The sequence below is a fragment of the Cnephaeus nilssonii genome (genome assembly GCF_951640355.1).
Source record: "Cnephaeus nilssonii genome assembly, chromosome: 6".
Taxonomy (NCBI): domain Eukaryota; kingdom Metazoa; phylum Chordata; class Mammalia; order Chiroptera; family Vespertilionidae; genus Cnephaeus; species Cnephaeus nilssonii.
The window spans coordinates 93,644,620-93,666,131 of NC_137077.1; the positions used below are offsets into that span (position 1 = coordinate 93,644,620).

Consider the following 21,512-nt stretch of genomic DNA (forward strand, 5'->3'; position numbering starts at 1 on the left):
ACTCTGAAATGAATGAATTTTGGAGGGACACAATTCAGTCCGTAGCAGGTGGCAATGTCCAAGCTCAGCGCAGGAGAAAGTGCTGCATTAAGGGGAGTTATGAGATGTAAGGTTAGCAAGAGCCAGACTAGAACCACTGAGTTCTTTATTAAGGCAATGTCGTGGTGAGAATTCCGTTTTAGGAGAGCAAATCTGGTGGTTGCTTATGGATAAATTTTATTGCAAGAAAAAAAAATCGCATTTACAGGAGGAGTACTGCAACAGTTCCCAATAGAAAAATAAAGACCCACGTTATGATGGCAGCACCTAAAAGGCACCGCCGCCAGGAACCCTTTCTTGATCCTTTCTCTTCCTTAAACCCCCTTTTTTCTTATGTTTCAGGGCTGCTCACCGAACACCTAAATCTCACCTTATATTTTATACTTGTTTCTGTAGTTTTTTAAATGCCTTTCTTTTGCAGTTCCTCTAGTGATAGCAGTGGCATCCGAGAGCCGCAAAGCCGGGAGGTAGCGGTCCGGGAGGGAACCCGCGCTCTGCCCCCAGGTCCCGCACTCTTAGCTTGAAGGAAACGCTGACACCATTTACAGACTTCACATCCTTGGCCATTCGGAAGGCCTGTCCAGTTCTGTTCGCTCAGCACCACGAACAGGGCCAGCCACCCCACCTACGAAAGGACGCTCTCCTGGATTTTCTTTTTTCTTTCTTTCTTTCTTTCTTTTAAATATATTTTTATTGATTTTTACAGAGAGGAAGGGAGAGGGATAGAGAGCTAGAAACATCGATGAGAGAGAAACATCGATCAGCTGCCTCCTGCACACCCCCTACTGGGGATGTGCCCGCAACCAATGTACATGCCCTTGACCGGAATCGAACCTGGGACTGTGGGACCCTTCAGTCCGCAGGCCGACGCTCTATCCACTGAGCCAAACCGTTTTCAGCTCCTGGATTTTCTTGGTGGCCGCAGCATCGGGCCCCGCATGCCTTGGAGCACAAAGGTGGTGCTCACGTCGATAAACCGATGAGTGAATTATTTTTGATTGATTGCCAAACTGTTAGGAAGCACATACCTCCTCGTTTTTCAAAGGGTGGCAGGTAACGAAAGACTAAAATCCCCTTCTTTCCTGTAAGGCGGAGGATAAAAATGATCAATAAGGCCCTCCCAACTCTGGGATTCTGCGCTTCCTTTTAGGACGCAGGCAAGGACATGAGCATGAATGGAGATACAACAGCGCTGGGATACAGGTAACGTCAGCGCGGTTGCCGAAATAGAACTAAAAGGGAAATAGCGTGGTTTTGTTTGAACTTCGGGCGTCTACCTCCAGAGAGCAGGCAGGGACCCAACCCCAGGCCCAGGGTGCTTTGCGCGGCACGCCGACCCCACCCCGTCCAGAGTTCCCTGCGCGCCGGGCTCGCTTCCGGTGGGCTGTGCGCGCGCAGGCGGCGCTGGGACGTCCTCCTGCGCGGTGGTTCCGCCCGCCTCGGCCTGGTTTCGCCGCCGCTGGAGTTGGAGGTTCCCGCCGGGTCCGGGCTGAGGCGGGAAGCAATGCTTCCCGGCCCGCTTCGGCTTTAATGCGAGAGGAGCGTCCTAGACCCCTTTCCGCGTCCTGAAGGCGCTGAGCCGGGGCAGCCATGTCTACGGGGTTCTCCTTCGGGACCGGCGCGCTGGGTTCCACCACCGTAGCCGCCGGCGGGACTGGCACCGGCGGCGGTTTCTCCTTCGGAACAGGGGCGTCTAGGTAACCGCACTTCCTCGCCTTCCTGGCCAGGCCCTCCCAGCGACATTCCCGTGGGGTAATCCCGCCCATCTTTATTCCCGCGGGCTTTCTCGGTCCTGGAGGAAAATAATTGCCCCGCGCCAGCTTCGTGGGCTCCCCACTCGCCGCCCTGCCCGAGCACCACGTGCGGCCTGGTCGAGAGGAGGGCGGATGGATTCTGTGTTGGGGGGGCCCCAGAATCTACGATGGTTCGGGTTCGGACATGGTTCCTACTAGTGAGGTCTGCCTGGATGCAAGGCCCTAGCCGTTTGTCAGTCTTAGGCACAGAATGAATGTTGTGCGAATGAATGAAATCTAGCTTATTGTGGGGTTTTAGAGAAAGACAGTAGGAAAATTTAAGGACAAAAGTTTCTCCCTGATAATGAATTTGTTTCAGGATAATGCGGTTTTAGACATTATAGAGCTTTGATGAGTTCGTGGTTCACGAGTGTTCAAGTCTTTGTGCCTCATGGGACTCTAGCTGTCCTGTTGTTTTTGTTTTACTTCTTACAGCATAACTTTGAACAGTATGCAAATGAGCATATCATAAGTGAGGATGTTGTGTTTTAATGACTCACATTGTCTTAATTAAATTGCAAAATGTAGGTAATATATGCATCCATTTCTGTGCAACCTGCTACACCGGTGACAAAAATTTTACTAGCAGAAGCCCCGAAAGAGGCAATTAAAATATTTAAAAATCATTTTATTGATGACAGATTCAATCTTTAGAACTCAATCTTTTGAAGATAAAGGTGGAGTTTATTAAATCAAGTCGTGTGCATAGAAGCTTAAAGAATATTGCTGTAGATTACAAAGGCAGAAATACCTTCAGCATTGTGGTCAAAAAGCGGGGAGGACCACAGGCTACACATCAAGTCAGAAATCTGCGAGTTTTCCTTAATGCCTCCTTTTCTCTCACTCTATACACTTAATCAGCAAGGCTTGGTAATTTTTATTATTTTCTATTCGCTTCATTTTCAGTGCTGCAAGCTGTTGTCATTTCTTGAACAAATATTTATTGGACACACTTTTATGTTTTAGGCGGTAAATAAGAGCCCTGCTCTCCTGAAGCTTACATTCTTATGAAAATATTTAAGATTCCCACCTGGTTTTCAACCAGTCACCTTTCCCTTGTTAAATGAGAACTGCGCCCATCATTTCCTACTTACTAGTTCAGTGAAATCTCAAAAATCTACTTTTATGTCAATCTTTTTACTACATTGTAGCCAGGTTGATATTTTTTTTAAATTCACATTGCCTCCCTTCAATGAATTTTCATTATTATTGGAATGAAGTAAAAATAAACCTTGCTATGGTCCTCAAATAATCTGGAACTTCTTCAACAGGTTTATCCTGAGCCCATCTTTTCCTTATTTTAGTTTGCTCCAATTCAGTGGTTCAGACCCATTAAATTGCATTTATATTATCACCCAGTTCAGGAACACAAGTAACTGAAAGTTTCAAGAAAGATACCCTTACTTCATATGATGCACTGATATGAAGTAAGGGTATCTTTTTCTGTTGCATTTCATTTTTTAAAAATGCATGTTATCTACTAAATTGATTTCGTACCCTCTAATGGGTCCTGACCTTAGTTCCAAAAACACTGCTCTAGCAACTTGGGCCCTTTCTCAGTTTCTTGGCCAAACCCCTTCCCGTTTTAGGGCAGTTCCCTCTGTTTTGAATTCCTTTACTACCTCATACCCCACGTGCCAAGCTAATGCCTACTTTTGGGATTAAAAAGGTTACTTTCCCAGAGAGGCTTTTTCTGATCTATCAGCATATAGGAAGTGTATATCATAGTACCCAGTACCATAGCACTTATCACAGTTGTAACAGTTCATTATGTATTTTTGTTGACTTATTTATTGTCTGAGCCAAGCAATAGAATGGATGCTCCATGAGGGTGGAGACCTTTTCATACTGTTTTTTCCAGTAGGCACTGTGAAGCCCAATATATATTTGTTGAAGGAATGATTGATTGATTCTCTTTCTCTCTGGAAATTTCTGGAGCGCAGAGTCTTATTTACCATTTCATCCTTAGTCCTCAGTCCCTATAACAGTGCCTGGGATATAATAAGGACTTTAATAAATACTGTTGAATGATCAAGTAAGTTAATTATCTATTGGTAATAAATTAGGAAGATTTACACAGGTTTTAAAAAGGCTTGGATAAATTAAGAAATGGAGAGACTGACTAACATCTCTCCATTGGAATACTAATTGGGAGGCCTGACTGCTCCTGCTGCCATTTGGTGATTTGGTATCACTCTGGCAAAGTTCCTCTCCAAGCCTCAGTTCCCACATTTGGAAAAGGAATATAATAATTACCTCAGAGTTGTTGAATGAGATAAAGCATGTAGAAAATGTAGCATATTTGGCACTTGCTAAGTGCTCAGTAAATGTTAACTATTATGTTATTAAGTCCACATTAAGGCAAGCTGGGGAAGTTAAAATCACATTACTGATCTGCTGGAGTCAACTTGGCTCACATCCTGTTGAGTCAGTGGCAGATAATGGGTTGAGGTCAGGTCTGGGGTAGCTTTTTGTTTTTCTTCAAGTAAGTAAATTTCTCTGCCACAGAGACATTTCTATTTTGCTTCACTGATAAAGTAATACCATTTCACTTTGATGTATTTCTTTGGTAATGTTTTCAACTTTAATTATGAAGCACTTCATTGTGTCTTCAAGAAATTTTAAATATTTTAATTGTCTAAAATACATATTTTCATTGTACATCTTTTGCATATTTATGAGATAGTAAAAAAAGGATCACTGGCCCTAGCTGTTTTGGCTCAGTGGAGAGAGTGTTGGCCTGGGGACTGAAGGGTCCCGGGTTCAATTCCAGTCAAGGGTATGTGCTCGGGTAGTGGGCTCAAGCCCCAGTGGGGGCATGCAGGAGGCAGCTGGTCGGTGGTTCTCTGTCATCATTGATGTTTCCATCTCTCTCTCCCTCTCCCCTTCAGTCTGAAATCAACAATATATTTTAAAAAATATTACTGATTTGCGAGGAAGGGGAGCATAATAATTTTTTAAATTAAAATATGCCGATAATGTTTCTTTTAAGCCCAGTTTAAGTGTTTAAAGATCTGTGCTTTGTCAGTGAGACCCTGCAGCCCTGCCCTGACAACCCACCCATCGCCCCCACCCCAGCCTGCTATCATTTTTAAGATCAGTGGTAAACTAAGACACAATTAGTGTATGTCCTCTTCTTTTTCCTACTCAGAGTTGAAGACTCATTTCAAGTTCTACCTCTTTAGTTAAGCTCCTCCCTCTCTATAGCCCTCACAGTGATTTGCTGGCATTATATAATGTGTTTAGTAGAATTTATACTTGTTCCTAATGATAGCAATAGTAACAACGTGTATCGAGTGAAGTTAATTTGTCCTGCTTGATCTCTTAATTTTACAAAAAATACTACGGGTACTATTACTCCCACTTTGCAGACGAAATAGATGCTCAAAAGGATTAAGTAGTATCACCTACATATCAGCACAATGGGGACCTGGTACTGGATCCCAGCCATAACATTACTGCCTTCCCCTTAAATTGAAATTTCCCAGGCTTATAAGCTTTTCAAAACTGACATTGAGTCCTCATGGCAATTAATGTCTGTTTGGAAAGGCCTGGATTACATATGTAGGATGAGTGGGATTTCATAATTGTTATAATCTCTGTTAACTCTCCTACATAATTTTTGAAATATCAAGTGGTCAAGTTTTGGGGTTTTCTTTTTCTTTTTTTTTGCCTACTTTCGTAATTTGTTCTACCTATAGATAGCCTCAACTGAGGCTTGATGAGAACAGTTGAAAAGCTGTGAACTTTGTTCACATCACTTGTTATTGGCTGCTCTTTCAAAAATTCTGAAGAGAATTTCTGCTGATGAACACAATTTAAATATATATATATATATTTTATTGATTTCAGACAGGGAGAGGGAGAGAGGGAGAAACATCAATGATGAGAGAGAATCATTGATAGGCTGCCTCCTTAATGCCTGGTGCTGAGGATCTAGCAACCTGGGCATGTGCCCTTGACTGCAATTGAAACTGGGACCCTTCAGTCTGCAGGCCGACACTATCCACTGAGCCAAACCAGCTAGCGCCACAATCTTGATAGGGGTAATTTTGCTTTGCATTTTACTTTTTAAAAAATATATTTTTATTGATTTCAGAGAGGAAGGGAGAGGGAGAGAGAGATGGAAACATCAATGATGAGAGAGAATCATTGATTGGCTGCCTCCTGCATGCTCTCTACTGGTGATGGGGCCTGCAATCCTGACGTGCCCTTGACCAGAAAGGACCCTTTAGTCCACAGGCTTATGCTCTATCCACTGAGCCAAACCAGCTAGGGCTGCATTTTACTCTTGCCAGGATATGTTAATTCTTCTCTCTGTCACCCTACTTCCCCTACCCCCAATTCTTACTGCTTTTTTTTTTTTTTTATAATTTAGGTTTTCTTTTCTTTTTTTATATTTTATTGATTTTTTACAGAGAGGAAGGGAGAGAGGTAGAGAGTCAGAAACATCGATGTGAGAGAAACATCGATCAGCTGCCTCCTGCACAGATGTGCCCGCAACCAAGGTACATGCCCTTGACCAGAATCGAACCCGGGACCTTTCAGTCCGCAGGCCGACGCTCTATCCACTGAACCAAACCGGTTTCGGCCTTACTGCTTTTTTTGTGGCAAGATACCTACACTCCCACCTCATAAATATAGTAATGTAGCAATAGAGAGATGGTAAAGACAACTTAGATAATCTTTTCCATTTCTGGGTATGTTGGGGAAGAACAAATGAGTTTAGTAATGTGAATTGTAAAGGAGTAGTTCAAAAGGAAAATGATCCACATTCAAGGAATTTCCTTGTGGTCATTTTTATTTATTTATTTTTTAAAAATATTTTTATTGATTGCAGAGGGGAAGGGAGAGGAGGAGAAAGAGAGAAACATCAATGAGAGAGAATCATTGATTGGCTGCCTCCTGCATGCCCCACACTGGGGATCGAGCCTGCAACCCAGGCATGTGCCCTTGACCAGAATTGAACCTGGGACTCTTCAGTTCGCAGGCTGACGCTCTAGCCACTGAGCCAAACCGGCTAGGGCATTATGGCCATTTTTAAATAGCTCACTTTCAAACAAAAATAGAATAAGAATGTGTGGTTCTGTTTGCGATTACTTGGGATCTGAAGTCTTAATTGCTCTAGATTATGCTTTTCTTGAAGATTGGTATTATATTTTTTAAAGATTAATTTTATGTGTGGATTTATTTTTAAAGATAACTGAAAAATAATTAAATTTGGTTAAACTTATTAGTTCCTTTTGTACAGGTTCAATCCCAGTTTGGAGAGGTGTGGAAGGCAGCCAATCTATGCTCTCTGGAGATACGTTAGATATCTGTAATAATAAAAGCATAATATGCAAATCGACCGAACAACCAAACAGCAGAAAGACTGTCTGGACGACCTTCTGGACGACCACGCTATGACACGCACTGGCGCCAGGCCAGCCAATTCGGGTGCAATGCGATTGGTCGGTGGGGCCCCGCCATCGCCCCACAGAGGGAGGCCCAGGCCACAGCATTGCTGGCCGGGTGTGCAGGGCCAGCCAGCAATTGCCCCATAGAGGGAGGCCCAGGCCAGCAGTGGTGGGGGCTGGGCCAGCTGCCAGCAGCCGGGGGGAGGAAAGCCCCAATAGGCCCTGATTGCTGGCCAGGCTTAGGGACCCTACCTGTGGGGTCCCGGATTGCAAGAGGGCACTGGCCGGGCTGAGGGACACCCCCATTCCCCCTCCCCACCCCTGTGCACCGGGTCTCTAGTCCTATATAATAAACTAGATGCCCGGTGCATGAAATTTGTGCACTCGGGGGCGGGGGGATCCCCTCAGCCTGGCCTGTGCTCTCTCACAGTCCGGGAGCCCTCGGGGAATGCCCAACTGACGGCTTAGGCCCGCTCCCTATGAGGAGCGGGCCTAAGCCAGCAGTTGGACATCCTTGGCGCTGCCGTGGAGGCGGGAGAGGCTCCTGCTACTGCTGCTGGACTCTCTAGCCGTGAGCCCAGCTTCTGGCTGAATGGCACTCCCCCTGTGGGAGCACACTGACCACCAGGGGGCTGCTCCTGCATTGAGTGTGCCCCCTGGTAGTCAGTGCGTGTCAGGTCGTTCTGCCATTGGTCGATTTGCATATTAGCCTTTTATTATATGGGAGGCCTAATATGTTAAGTGTCCAGTCATGTGTTCAACCAATCAAACCATAATGTGCTAATGATATGCTAAGGCTGCTCAACTGCTCACTATGATGTGCACTGACCACCAGGGGACAGATGTTCCGACTGGTAGGTTAGCTTCCTGTCGGGGTCCAGCTGATCGGGACTGAGTGAGATGGGCCAGACACGCCCTGGAGCCCTCCCGCGGTCCTTCCCTGGCTGGCCAACCTCCCACGTCCCTCCCTGGCCCCAATCGTGCACCGGTGGGGTCCCTCAGCCTGGCCTGCGTTCTCTCACAATCCAGGACCCCCCAGGGGATGTCGGAGAGCCGGTTTTGGCCCGATCCCACAGGCCAGGCCGAGGGACCCCACTGGTGCACGTATTCGTGCACCGGGCCTCTAGTGTTAAATGAAAGAAATTAACCTTGAAGAGTTAATTTTCATTTTTCTTAAGTCAGTATTGGCTCTAGTGGACCTTATTTTTTTATTATTTTTTATTTTTTTAATAAGCAACCCTTCTGTGGGCCTCAATTTTGGAACTCTTGGAAGCACCTCGACTCCAGCAACTACATCTGCTCCTTCAGGTGGTTTTGGAACTGGGCTCTTTGGATCTAAGCCTGCCACTGGATTCACTCTAGGAGGAACAAATACAGGTAAGGAGGATTGTCACATTTTTCAGAGAGTAGGTTTGGGATTTTATCCTTTTTCAAGTCTGTACTGAATCTTCTCCATTTATAAGTATTGTCATTGATGGTAAACTTAAAAAATGGCAAATACTAAGATGAAAGGAAATATAGGGATGTGGAATTAAGGGCCAATGACAGGCCCAGTCATTAGCTATGATCTACTTTTGCATAAGGAAGGAAAACACACATACATTTAAAGAATTAAAGAAGTTATATCTCTTTAAATATAGCAAATAAAAGTAATTAAAAATTCTGTAGTAGATTATATAATGCATTGTTTTACCTTAATGAAGATTAAGACAAGTTTACCAATTTGGCCATTAATTAATTACCATATATGGGGCAGTCAGCATCCTATTTTGCTATAACATTGTAGTTTACATTCTTTTTAAAAAATTTTTAAAATATCCTCACCTGAGGTAATACTTACTGATCTTTTTTTAGAGAGAGAGAGAGGGAGAGAGAGCCATTGATGTGAGAGAGAGCATAGATTGGCTGCCTTCCACACCTCTCCAAACTGGGATTGAACCTGTAACCCAGGTATATGCCCTGACCAAGATTTGGACCTGTAACCTTTAGGTATACGGGAGGACCCTCCAACCGAGTGATACCAGCCAGGGCTATAATTTGCATTTTTAAGAAATATTTTAAATTATTCATTAAATAATTTAATAGTTTAAGTGGTAAAAGGGCAAGAGGGTAAGATTTCTGGTGGACATTAAAATAATAAAAAGTGTGTTTAATACTACAGTTATTTTATTATAAGCTAAAAATACGTTTCACTGAAGTTGCTTCCTTATTTATCCTTTATTCTCTATCCTCAGAGCCTCTTGGTCTCTGTTACCACCTTTTGCATAGGCCTTCCAGCATTAATTGCAACACTTTCACAGCCACACATAAAAAATGAAAGAACTGCAGGAGTAAAGATGAGACGAGCCAGTGAGCTTTAGCTCTGTTTGCCAGGGTGTTTTTGTTTTTGTTTCTTAGACCTTTTTTTATTCCTTGCTTAACCCTTTGCACTCGCTTGCTTTTTTCTTGATTCCTGCTACCAATGCTAACCGTGTCGAGTCACACTCGACATCCAAGTGCAAAAGGTTAATTTTGTTATAAGCAATATTTTTTTTTCATTTTATAAGTCTTATTTGCTAATTAATCAAATTATTTACAGCTTGTAATCAGTGCTATAGGAAGAGTGTTTATATTAGTTAACTAGAGCCCAGTGCACGAATTCATGCACAGGTGGTATCCGGCCAGCCTGGGCCCATTCGGGGTGGATTGGGGCTGGGTCTGTCAGGAGAAGGAGACGGCAGGAGATTGGCCAGCCGACCCGCCCCTATTGGGGCCCGATCGGGCCAGGTCGGCTGGGGATTGGGGCCGCAGGCGATTGGCCAGTGGGGGAGGGGAGCAATCAGGCATCAGTGGCTTGGGGGGAAGGGCCATGAGAGGTTTGCTTGCGGGCCCCACTCCCTATCGGGCCAGCTCACTGGCTGCAGTGGGTGTCATAGCGACCAGTTGTTCCGGTCCCTGGCTTTTTATATACAGAGTGGCCAGACTATTATGATCTCTGAATGCATAATAATCTGGCCACTCAGTGTGTGTGTGTGTGTGTGTGTGTGTGTGTGTGTGTGTGTGTGTATTAGAGGCCCGGTGCATGAATTCGTGCATGGGTGGGGTCTGGCCAGCCTGGCCAGGGGGAGGGGACATGGGTGGTTGGCCGGCCTGCCTGCTGGTCGAACTCCTGGTTGAGGGGTCAATTTGCATATTAGCCTTTTATTATATAGGATAGGATATACACTGAGTGGCCAGATTATTATGCGTTCAGAGATCATAATAATCTGGCCACTCAGTGTATATAGATGGTTATGGTGGAAGAAGAAATTGTGATATGTTTGGTCATTAGCAGTGTTCTCACTCCCTGAAGGCGATTCTGAGTCTTGCCCTTGTGAAAAACCAAAAGAATGCCATCTTCCACTGATGATTACGTTTTATTTCTCTTTTTGTCTCCAGGAATAGCATCAGTTATAACTACAGGATTAACTCTGGGTAAGAACTTTTGAGGAAAGATTCTAGATCTGTGGTTTCTTACTCTTCTCTTTCCTAATATCCTGCAGAGCTGGGGTATAGAGGAAAGCATGTAAGGAACTGAATGCAGATCACAGATGCTGACTTATCAAAGAATCTTTCAGTATTTGAGTATTTTAAAAACACCTTTTTATTAAAATATTTTTAATTCAGATTTGGTTTTTCTTTTAAAATTTATTTTACAATACATTTTTCAGTCTTTTGAGTCCTTTTAGTGGAAAAAACACCAAAGTATAGGCCAGAAGTCTTGGAATTAAGCCCTGGTTGTACATCTAATTAGTTGTGAGGCCATTTTTGGTCATTGAAGTATCTAGCAGCTTTTAGTTATTTATAAAATTAGGTAATTGGACTATAACAAGTTTTTGGATTCCCTTCCAGCTGAAAAAAATCTTAGTTTTTTATAGTTATCTGCTGAAGGGAATGTGAATAACTAGGATTATAGCCTGCCTTGAATCTGGATGGCAATAAAAAATGTGAAAGGCAATGGAAGAATGAAAGGATATCGAGGAACCTCAATTAAAAATTGAAATAAATGAAAGATTAGTGGACTTGCTTCACTTGGTGGCTACTTAACCTATTGTCAACAGAAATACATGTTTACCATCAAATTTTGGACAATTGGCTACAAGGGCAAGCAATTGGGTCCTCTTATTTTCTGAGATTGTAGAACTCATACATGATTTCAAAGCACTGTACTCTGGCAGGAACTTCCAGTTGTGCTAAAGTCAATCCAGAAGGATAATTTTTGGCTTTTTTTCCTCTTAGTGCTTTTAGGAGAAGCCAAAATGTAGGCCATTCATACTTTTCTTCATTTAAATTTTTGAGCAGCTACTACTTCCTAACTCTGTGGCATTATGCATAATGCCTTGAACATTTAGCATTAGCTGTTGATGGTCAGGAACTGCTGAGTGCGTTAGCAAGACACTCGGTCTGTTGTGAGGTGAAGGGAATAGGCAAGTATAAAACTATGTTCTTAGGTATTCTGACAAATGCTCTAACCATATGTATGAAAGGCATCAAGGAAGGCAGAGGAGGAAGAGAGTAGGAGTTCATTTTAAGGACAGGAAACATTCTAGATGGAGGAGTGGAAAGTGCAGAGGCCTTATAAAAAGATCCAGGGAAATAGGAAAAATACTTTGTTCTTGGGGATTTAGGTTTCAGAGGTAGGAATAGTAGGGAGAGATTTGAGGAGTAAGAGGACCAGTTAGGAAAGGTGATTTATTATATGCCAACACTTTAGACTCTATTTTAGAGACAGTGGAAAGCTAATGGGAATGGAACCTTATGTCAGGGGGAATGAGAGGGTATTTTGTTGTTCTCCCCTTACTCCCTCCATCCCTCTTTAAAAAAAAAAAAAGAGTAACAGGTAATTCCAAGAATAGATTATAGGCTAGAGGAGACTGATAACAGATAAACAAATTAAGAGGTTATTGTACTAGTTACTGAGAGAGAGGTGGCCTGAATTAACGTTTTAGAGTATGCTTGTATTGCTGGGATATCTCTGAAGTAGACTTGACAGGATTTGTGGCTAATGGAATGCAAGGAGAGAAGGGATGTCAAAAGGGATTGTGATTTCTGCCATGAGTAACTGAATTAACCATATGGGGGTTTAGGAAAGTTTTTTTTAATAGGGAGAAATATAGAGGTCCAAAGGGACATCAGGGTAGAGCTAGCCAATGCAGACTCAGATAAGTGTAGATTTAGACCATGTACCTATAGTTGAAATTCTGAAAGTGGGTGAGATCTTTTAGGAAGTAAGGCAGCAGGAAGTAAACCATAGGGTGTATCAGTTAAGAAGTGAACAGATGAAACGGAGATTGACAAAAGTGGGGTAGGAAGAATTCTGGGTGCTGGCAAACACAGGAACCAGAAGAAAGAGGATCTTAAGCAGTAGAGAATTGTCATGTATATAGTTTTGAGAAGATGGGTCATTTTTCTGCTAGGGTATTAAGGAAAGAAAGGTTAAATGCTGTTTTAGGTCAGTCTAGGGGTACAATTAAAATTGAATTTCAGTATTATCTCATTGATTCAATTTTCTTTTGCTTAACTCAATAGGACCATCATTTCACTCACTATTCACTATGATTTGGTGTCAAATTTTATATTTTTCTCTTATACATACAGAAGTACATCCTTGTTCTATCTATAAAAAGTAGGATCACTAACTTGTAGGGATCCTGATTGACTGGTATATGGTATGATACATATAAATTATAGTAAAGTAAGGATTTTTTTTTTAAACAGGAACTCCAGCCACTACATCTGCATCTACAACAGGTTTCAGTTTAGGATTCAGTAAACCTGCAGCATCTGCCACACCATTTGCTTTGCCTATTACTTCTACCTCAGCTAGTGGTCTTACCCTTTCATCTGCTCTGACATCAACTCCAGCAGGTGAGACAGAATGGAAAAAAAGTCGCATTTTATGGTTAAATTTTATCTTTATTTGGTGAGTGTACATAGGTAGCCACCTTTATTAAATGTAACTTCAGATTGGGGAATTTTTTACTTAAGTCATTCAGCAACTTTGACGTATTAAATTACTGATTTGTGTAAAAGATCAACATTGGGCATTAAAGCAGCAGAGACCATCTTGGAAGTTGGTCTCTATTTACAGAGAGCAGAACAGGGAAGAGGATAAGAGAAATAAAATGTAAAACCATTAATATATACTTTGTTTTCAAAGAGTATTTTGGTGACAGGGAAGAATAAAAAGTTTGCATAAACCTTGCCTGGCTTAAATTCATTCAGATTTGAAGGTAGAGTTGATGGCCTGGCTGAAAACTCTTTATTACTGTGTGAAATCAGTTACCTGATACCATTTTTTTATAACCCAAAGTTTTGTGTGTTTTTTTCTGTCACTCATTTTTCCTTTATTCATAAGTATATATAATTTTATCTTTATTGAGTAGTTTTTTCCAAGAGCCAATTTTATCGTGGACATCAGTTTTTTAAAGAAAGTGTTTTGTATTTGTTATGATGTTCTAGAAACAGTGTTTCCTCTTGAAGACTTACAGTCTCACTTTTTATAGCATCCACAGGATTTACTCTTAATAATTTGGGTGGAACGACAGCCACAACTACGACTGCATCAACAGGCCTTTCTTTAGGGGGAGCCTTAGCTGGTTTGGGAGGTTCGCTTTTCCAGAGTACGAACACAGCAACATCAGGTAATTGATGGTCCTTACTCTCTAGAAATAGTAAATAATTTGTTTTAAAATTTACTTTATTTTGGCATTTTGAGCAGATTGCTTTGTCTCATTAAATTTGTTTTTCTTTTAGTATGAAAACAATTGTAATGTTTTTCATGCCTAATTGGACCTCTTAGCAGTATTTTAGAAATACATTTTTCCGTTTCTCAATATTGACTGACTAGATAAAGAAATGAAGAGGCACCTATTTGAGGAGTCAATAAAGTTTCTAGAGAAAGTTATCTTACCTTATAATAGAGAAACATGCAAATTGACCGCACCTCCGCTATGCCCACGATTGGGCCGGCAGGAGGCTGGGGGCGGGACTCCAGGTGGCATATCCGCTGTTGAGAAGATCAAGATGGCGGTGCCCAGTGGCCGGGCCCATGCCGCCGCTCCCCGGGGTGCCTGGGGCGATCGGCACCCCGGGGGGCATGGCCGGGCCCATGCCGCCGCTCCCGGGGGTGCCTGGGGCCATCGGCACCCCGGGGGGCGTGGCCGGCCCCTCCCGCCCCTCCCGGGGGTCCCGGGGTTGATCGTCCACCTGGGAGGGTGTGGCCCGGCCCCTCCTGCCCCTCCCGGGGGTCGGGGGGTCGATGGGCCACCTGGGGGGGCGTGGCCCGGCTCCTCCCGCCGCTCCCGGGGGTCCCAGGGTCCGAGGCTTTCCGGGCCTTGGGCACCAGCGGGGAGCCTGCACCGATCGCAGGAAACCACTGGGGGTCGGCTCCTGTGATCGGTAGCAGGGACGCTGGGTGCGGCAAGCCCAAGGCCAGGAAAGCCTGGGGCGGACGCTTTCCCGGCCTTGGGCACCAGTGGGCAGCCTGCACGGATCGCAGGAAACCACTGGGGGTCGGCTCCTGCGATCCTTAGCAAGGATGTTGAGTGCCCCCGAGCCCAAGGCCACCGCCCGGGGCCAAGCCCCGACCCTGAAAAAGGCAGAAGGCGGTGGCCACAGCCAAGGCCTGTGTCCCCGGTGCCGGAAGAAAACTGGTGCAGGCAGCCAGGTGAATGAAGGTCTATTGCACGAATCTTCGTGCAAACGGGCTACTAGTCTTTTTAATAAATAGCAGTTGAATAGTCTTAGCATCATTTAGTATCTACAGTCATTGTAAGACATCTTGACTTTTTAAGCTCTGGTTCTAGGAGTGGCTTTCTATTATAGATGTCAGGAAGTGTATTAGATGCTTTGAAGGCAAGAGTGTAAAATACAATATTAAGTAATTTTATTAGTCAGGTAATACTTAAGCATCAGTTCACCTGCCAGAGACTACTGAATGAATGTTTATATCTTGGGTTGATTTCTCATTTCATGCTTATTTTGAAATTAGCCTTATGTCACAGATTCTACAGATATTTTGAATTTTGGCTATAGCTAATGCCAATATAGGAAAGCCAATGGGGTTTTGTGGGAGTGAGAAACACTTCCCTTTTATTTGAAAAAGTTGTATAATTACTTAACGTAACAGTGTAACATCAAGAATTTCTGTTTAACAATTTACATATTAGGAATAGTTGATACATGTTGAAATCACAGAATTTCTGAAAATACTTAGATTTATTTATAATGGCTAGTTCAGTAGTTTCACTGAGTACCTGGTTGTGTGGGAGAGATGAAGGGATGTGACTTGATTTCTGTTAAAGCTATAATTCTTTTGTGTCTTCTATTCAAATACTAAATTTAATGGAATAATTCCAAGTCAGTGGAAGGGGGAAAAAGGAGTTGGTCAAGATAATCTGTAGAAATTTGTAGTATTCAAATTTCATTGATCTTTCAAATATTTTGTCATTATTGTCTAACTTTGTAGGTATTAAAAATGTCTTCTAATAATCAAATCACTAGATGACTATAACATACATTTATTTGCATGATATTTAAATACCTCTCCCAAAGATTCCTATCAGAGTAAGATACAAAAATAATAGAAAGGAGAGGTAGGGGGTTGTTTTTGTGGCTTGTTGAGTTTTTAGGTCTGTCCTAATTTTTCTTAGGCTCTTGACACAATATTAAATGTTTAATTTATGGTTATATTAACCTGAAAGTGCCATTGGTTTTTTTTAAAAACTGAAGAAGTTATTTATTAACTATGGTCTAACTCTTCCAATTTTTTTTAAAATATATTTTATTGATTTTTTACAGAGAGGGATAGAGAGTTAGAAACATCGATGAGAGAGAAACATCGATCAGCTGCCTCTTGCACACCCCCTACTGGGGATGTGCCCGCAACCAAGGTATATGCCCTTGACCGGAATCGAACCTGGGACCCTTGAGTCCGCAGGCGGACGCTCTATCCACTGAGCCAAACCGGTTTCGGCATAACTCTTCCAATTTCTTTTGTCAGTAAGGTAGGATTTAAATAAATGAAGTCTACTTTAAAAAAAAAAAGTTTTGCCGAAACCGGTTTGGCTCAGTGGATAGAGCGTCGGCCTGCGGACTCAAGGGTCCCAGGTTCGATTCTGGTCAAGGGCATGTACCTTGGTTGCGGGCACATCCCCAGTGGGGGGTGTGCAAGAGGCAGCTGATCGATGTTTCTCTCTCATCGATGTTTCTAACTCTCTATCCCTCTCTCTTCCTCTCTGTAAAAAATCAATAAAATATATTTAAAAAAAAGTTTTATGCAAAGAACCTAGGAGTATATTTGGAACTGTAAGACTTCCAAGTATTAGTTCTTTAAGTTTCATTGATAATAAAACGGTTTGTTTTATATTATACTAAACTCTTATAAATTCATACTAGATATTTACCCCCAGGTTTATTGAGATATAATTGACAAATAAAATAGTAAGATTTTTTTAAATGTACGTGATTTGATAGATGTACTTTGTTGTAAAATTATTCCTTAATTAACTCCACCTATCAAGTTAATTGATACATTCAATACTAGCGTATTTTAAAAGTATATAATTCTAAATCATTATTGTAAGACAAGATGTATTCACCTGAAAACATACTAAAACTGCTTTTGTAGAGAGGATTTACAAACATAAAATTGAGTGTCCACATACATTGAATTAACATGTATTCTGACCCTTTTTAATAATAAAAAAAAAGTCATATTCAAACTACATATACTGTTGAATCCAAGCAAGACTATCAGTCTTTGTTTAGAGCAGTGATGGGCAACCTTTTGAGCTTGGTGTGTCAAACTTCGCCAAAAAAACTGAGCATAACTCAGGTAGTGTGTCACTTTGAGGAAAAAACATTATTTCGCGATATTTATAGTTTAAATAACATAAATGTATAATTGTTATATATAATTGTATTTAATAAACCAAAAACTAAATATTTAGTGCTGACACGCGTGTCATAGGTTCGCCATCACTGGTTTAGAGCTTGCTCTAGACTTGTTTCTTGTTATTTTCCTAAATCAAGTATAAAGAAAATCTGGAATCCAACTTAAAAGCATTGGAGTGCTTTGGTCAGAAGAAGTAATCATTATGAAGACTTCCAGTGAACTTTATAAATGACATTTAGCTTATTTGTAGGTCTTGGACAGAATGCTTTAAGCTTGGCTTTGGGAACCACAGCAGCTACTTCAACTGCAGGCAATGAAGGCCTTGGTGGTATAGATTTTAGTAGTTCATCAGATAAAAAGAGTAAGTAATGTTATTATAATTTTATGTTCTAACAGTCCTGTAAGGGAACTTAAATTCCTATGTCTGGAAGATTGTTAGTTATATATAATATATTCAGTAGTAAAGTTTTTACTTTTAAGTTTGTTTGCATTGTATTTTTATCAATTTTGTATGCTGTCCATTTAAGGTTTTATTTTTCTAGAAAATTGAGATTTGTATGTGCCTATGTCTATCTTAATGTATTGATATATATTTTTTATTTTTAAAAAAATATATTTTATTGATTTTTTTACAGAGGAAAGGAGAGGGATAGAGAGTTAGAAACATTGATGAGAGAGAAACATCGATTCAGCTGCCTCTTGCACACTCCCTACTGGGGATGTGCCCGCAACCAAGGTACATGCCCTTGACCGGAATCAAACCTGGGACCCTTGAGTCCGCAGGCTGATGCTCTATCCACTGAGCCAAACTGGTTAGGGCTAATAAATATTTTTTATTTGAGAGCATGACAAATATTGTTTGAAACCTGTTCTTGTGTAATAATATATCAAAAGTATTTGTCAATGTCAGTAATTTTAAAATATTTTAATGCTGCTTAATATTAATCTTATGAATGGATATATCAATTTAGTCAGCCATCATCTAATTGATAGTGCTTATTTCCAATTATTTTACTGTGGAAAGTATCACTGCATTTGGGCATCTTTACAGAGAGAGTAAGGGTAGTATTGTAATTTAAAGAGTGTCAATTCTGGTGCTAAATTGCCTGGGTTCAAATTATGGTTCAACTATTTCCAAGCTTTCTCACCTTATTCAAGTTATTTATCCTCTCTGTGCTTTAGTTTTTTTTGTATCTATGAGTGGGAGAAACTTAACAGTACCTACTTGTAGGTTTAGTTTGAGGATTACTGTTTGTAAAACCTTAGCAGAGCAAGGCACATAGTAAATACTGTCTAAGCATTTGCTTTTATTTTAAATTTTGTTCCTATTTTTGGTTATTTCTTTAGGGCAAATACCTAGAAATTGAATCACTGGTTTAAAGACAGGGACATTTTGGAGACTCTTGGTATATGTTGTGAAATTGCTTTCCAGGAAGGTTTTATCAATTTATGTACTCAGCAGTGAGTAGGAAAATGCTCTTCTTGCTGTGCTCTTGTTATGCTGAATATTCTTTTTAAAAGTTAGCCAAATTCATTTTGAAAAGTTTTTTATTGTTGGTTCTGTGTATGATTTTTAAAAATATATATTTTTATTGATTTTGGAGAGGGAGCAGAGGGAGGGAGAGAGATAGAAATATCAATGATGAGAGCAATCGGCTGCCTCCCGCACACCCCCATTGGGGGTCAGGCCCACATTGGGGATTGGGCCCACAACCCGGACATGTGCCCTTGACTGGAATCAAACATGGGCTGGGACCCTTCATTCCAAAGGCTGATGCTCTATACACCGAGGCAAACCAGCTAGGGCCTGTGTATGATTTTTTGTTTTGTTTTACAACATCTTTTCTGCTTCTGATGAAAGCATGTCTTATTAGAGTATATACATATATATTGCCTTGAACCTCTCAGAACTTAGAATGAAGTAGTGGTTGAAGGTGTAGACGTAGTGGTTGAAGGTGTATAGTAGTCAGTGCCCACCCTATATAATAGAAGAGTAATATGCAAATTGACCGTACCTCTGCGATGCCCAACAGCCAATCAGGAGTGAGCATGCAAATTAACCCAACCAAGATGGCTGCAGCCACGGAGTGATCAGGAGGCTTGGGTTTCCCCGGCAATGGAGGAAGCCAAGCTTCCCGCACACCCTGGCTGGCCGTGGACTCCACTCAAGGCTACAAAGTTTCAATTATAGCAGATAAATAAATCCCAACAAAAATGGTGGCAGCCACGGAGCTGGAGAGAGCAGGAGGCTTGGGTTTCCCTGGCGATGGAGGAAGCCAAGATTTCCACCCGCCCTGGCCTGTCTTGGCCTCCGTTCAAGGCTACAAAGTTTCAATTATAGAAGATAAATAAATCCCAACAAAAATGGCTCTGGCCACTGAGCGAGCAGGAGGCTTGGGTTTCCCCAGTGATGGAGGAAGCCAAGCTTTCCGCCCGCCCTGGCCTGCCCTAGCCTCCGCTTAAGGCTACAAAGTTTCAATTATAGAAGATAAATAAATCCCAGATACCAGGGCCTCTGCTTGGGTCGCCGGGAGGTGTGGCCGGCCTGCAAACCACTACAGGCGCCTCGCAGAGGCCACCCCACGCCCCAAGGGAACCCCCACCTTGATCCGGGACACCCTTCAGGGCAAACCAGCTGGCCTTCACCCATGCACCAGGCCTCTATCCTATCTAATAAAAGAGTAATATGCAAATTGACCATCACTCCAACACACAAGGTGGCTGCCCCTATGTGGACACAAGATGGCTGCCACAAGATGGCCAGCAGGGGAGGGACCAGGTCTGCAAGGGAGGGCAGTTGTGGGTGATCAGGCCAGCAGGGGAGGGCAGTTGGGAGGGACCAGGCTGCAAGGGAGGGCAGTTGGGGGCGATCAAGCCTGCAGGGATGGACAGTTAGGGGTGACCAGGCTGGCAGAGAAGGGAAGTTGGGGGCGACTGGGCCTGCAGAGTAGGGCAGTTGGGGGGGACCCAGGCCTTCAGGGGAGAGCAGTTGGGGGGACCAGGCCTGCAGGGGAGAGCAGTTGGGGGTAACCAGGCCTTCAGGGGAGGGCAGTTAGGGGCAAACAGGCTGGCAGGGGAGCAGTTAGGCATCAATCAGGCTGTCAGGAGAGTGGTTAGGGGGTGATCAGGCTGGCAGGCCGGCGAGCAGTTGGGAGCTAGCAGTCCTGGATTGTGAGAGGGATGTTTGACTGCCCATTTAGGCCTGATCCTACTGGGATTGAGCCTAAACGGGCAGTCGGACATCCCTCGAGGGGTCCCAGATTGGAGAGGGTGCAGGCTGGGCTGAGGAACTCCACACCCCCCCCCAGCCCCATGCACGAATTTCATGCACCGGGCCTCTAGTATCCTATATAATCCTATATAATAAAGAGATAATATGCAAATTGACCATCACTCCAACACACAAGTTGGCCACCCCCATGTGGTCAAAGATGGCCGCCCCAAGATGGTCAGCAGGGGAGAGCAGTTAGCGGCGACCGGGCCGGTAGGGGAGGGCAGTTGGGAGCGACCAGGTCTGCAGGGGAGGGCAGTTGGGGGGGACCAGGCCTGCAGGGAAGGGCAGTTAGGGGCAACCAGGCCTGCCGGGAAGTGCAGTTAGGGGCAACCAGGCCTGCAGGGAAGGGCAGTTAGGAGCGACCAGGCCTGCAGGGAAGGGCAGTTAGGGGCGACCAGGCTGGCAAGGGAGGGAAGTTAGGGGTGACTGGGCCAGTACGGGAAGGCAGTTAGGGGCTGCCAGGCTGGCAAGGGAGGGCAGTTAGGGGTGACTGGGCTGGCAGGGGAGGGCAGTTGGGGGCGACTGGGACGGCAGGGGAGGACAGTTGGGGGTGATCAGGCCAGCAGGGCAGGGCAGTTGGGGCCAATTGGGCTGGCAGGGGAGCAGTTAGCTGTCGATCAGGCTGGCAGGGGAATGTTTAGGGGGTGATCAGGCTGGCAGACAGGCGAGCAGCGGGAGCCAGCAGTCCCAGATTGTGAGAGGGATCCCAGATTGGACAGGGTGCAGGCTGGGCTGAGGGACATCCCCCTCCCCCAGTGCACGAATTTCGTGCACCGGCCTCTAGTAGAATAATAAAGGCACATGACTACAGGTATCACATCCCCATTTTCTTCATCTGTTATATGTGTCAAAGCAGTCAAGAGATTTCTTTTTCTAGTAGCGACATTAGGTAGACCTGTAGTATTAGTGGGATTTAATCAGATGAAGCATGGTAGGGAACAGCATTCCGTGAAGAGGGAGCAGCATGGAGTGAGGCCGAGAGATGAGAATGCTGGAAGACCTGCAGAACAGAAAGATTTAGGTCCCAGAGATCATGAAAGGCCTTGTATGCCATAATAGGGTTTTGTAATTAGTCCTGTTCAGCGTGCCTC

At 43.4% G+C, this 21,512-nt stretch overlaps 1 protein-coding gene across 1 annotated transcript in view; it reads left to right on the plus strand.

Moving 5' to 3' along the window:
- The first annotated feature begins 1,420 nt into the window (after positions 1-1,420).
- The window catches only part of NUP58 (nucleoporin 58), a 55,358-nt gene continuing 35,266 nt past the window's right edge, over positions 1,421-21,512 (plus strand). Inside the window, exons 1-5 of the mRNA XM_079775405.1 lie at positions 1,421-1,736; positions 8,466-8,608; positions 12,968-13,117; positions 13,756-13,893; positions 17,398-17,508. Coding sequence (XP_079631531.1) covers positions 1,630-1,736; positions 8,466-8,608; positions 12,968-13,117; positions 13,756-13,893; positions 17,398-17,508 — 649 coding nt within the window. The 5' untranslated portion in view covers positions 1,421-1,629. The remainder of the gene's footprint in view (positions 1,737-8,465; positions 8,609-12,967; positions 13,118-13,755; positions 13,894-17,397; positions 17,509-21,512) is intronic.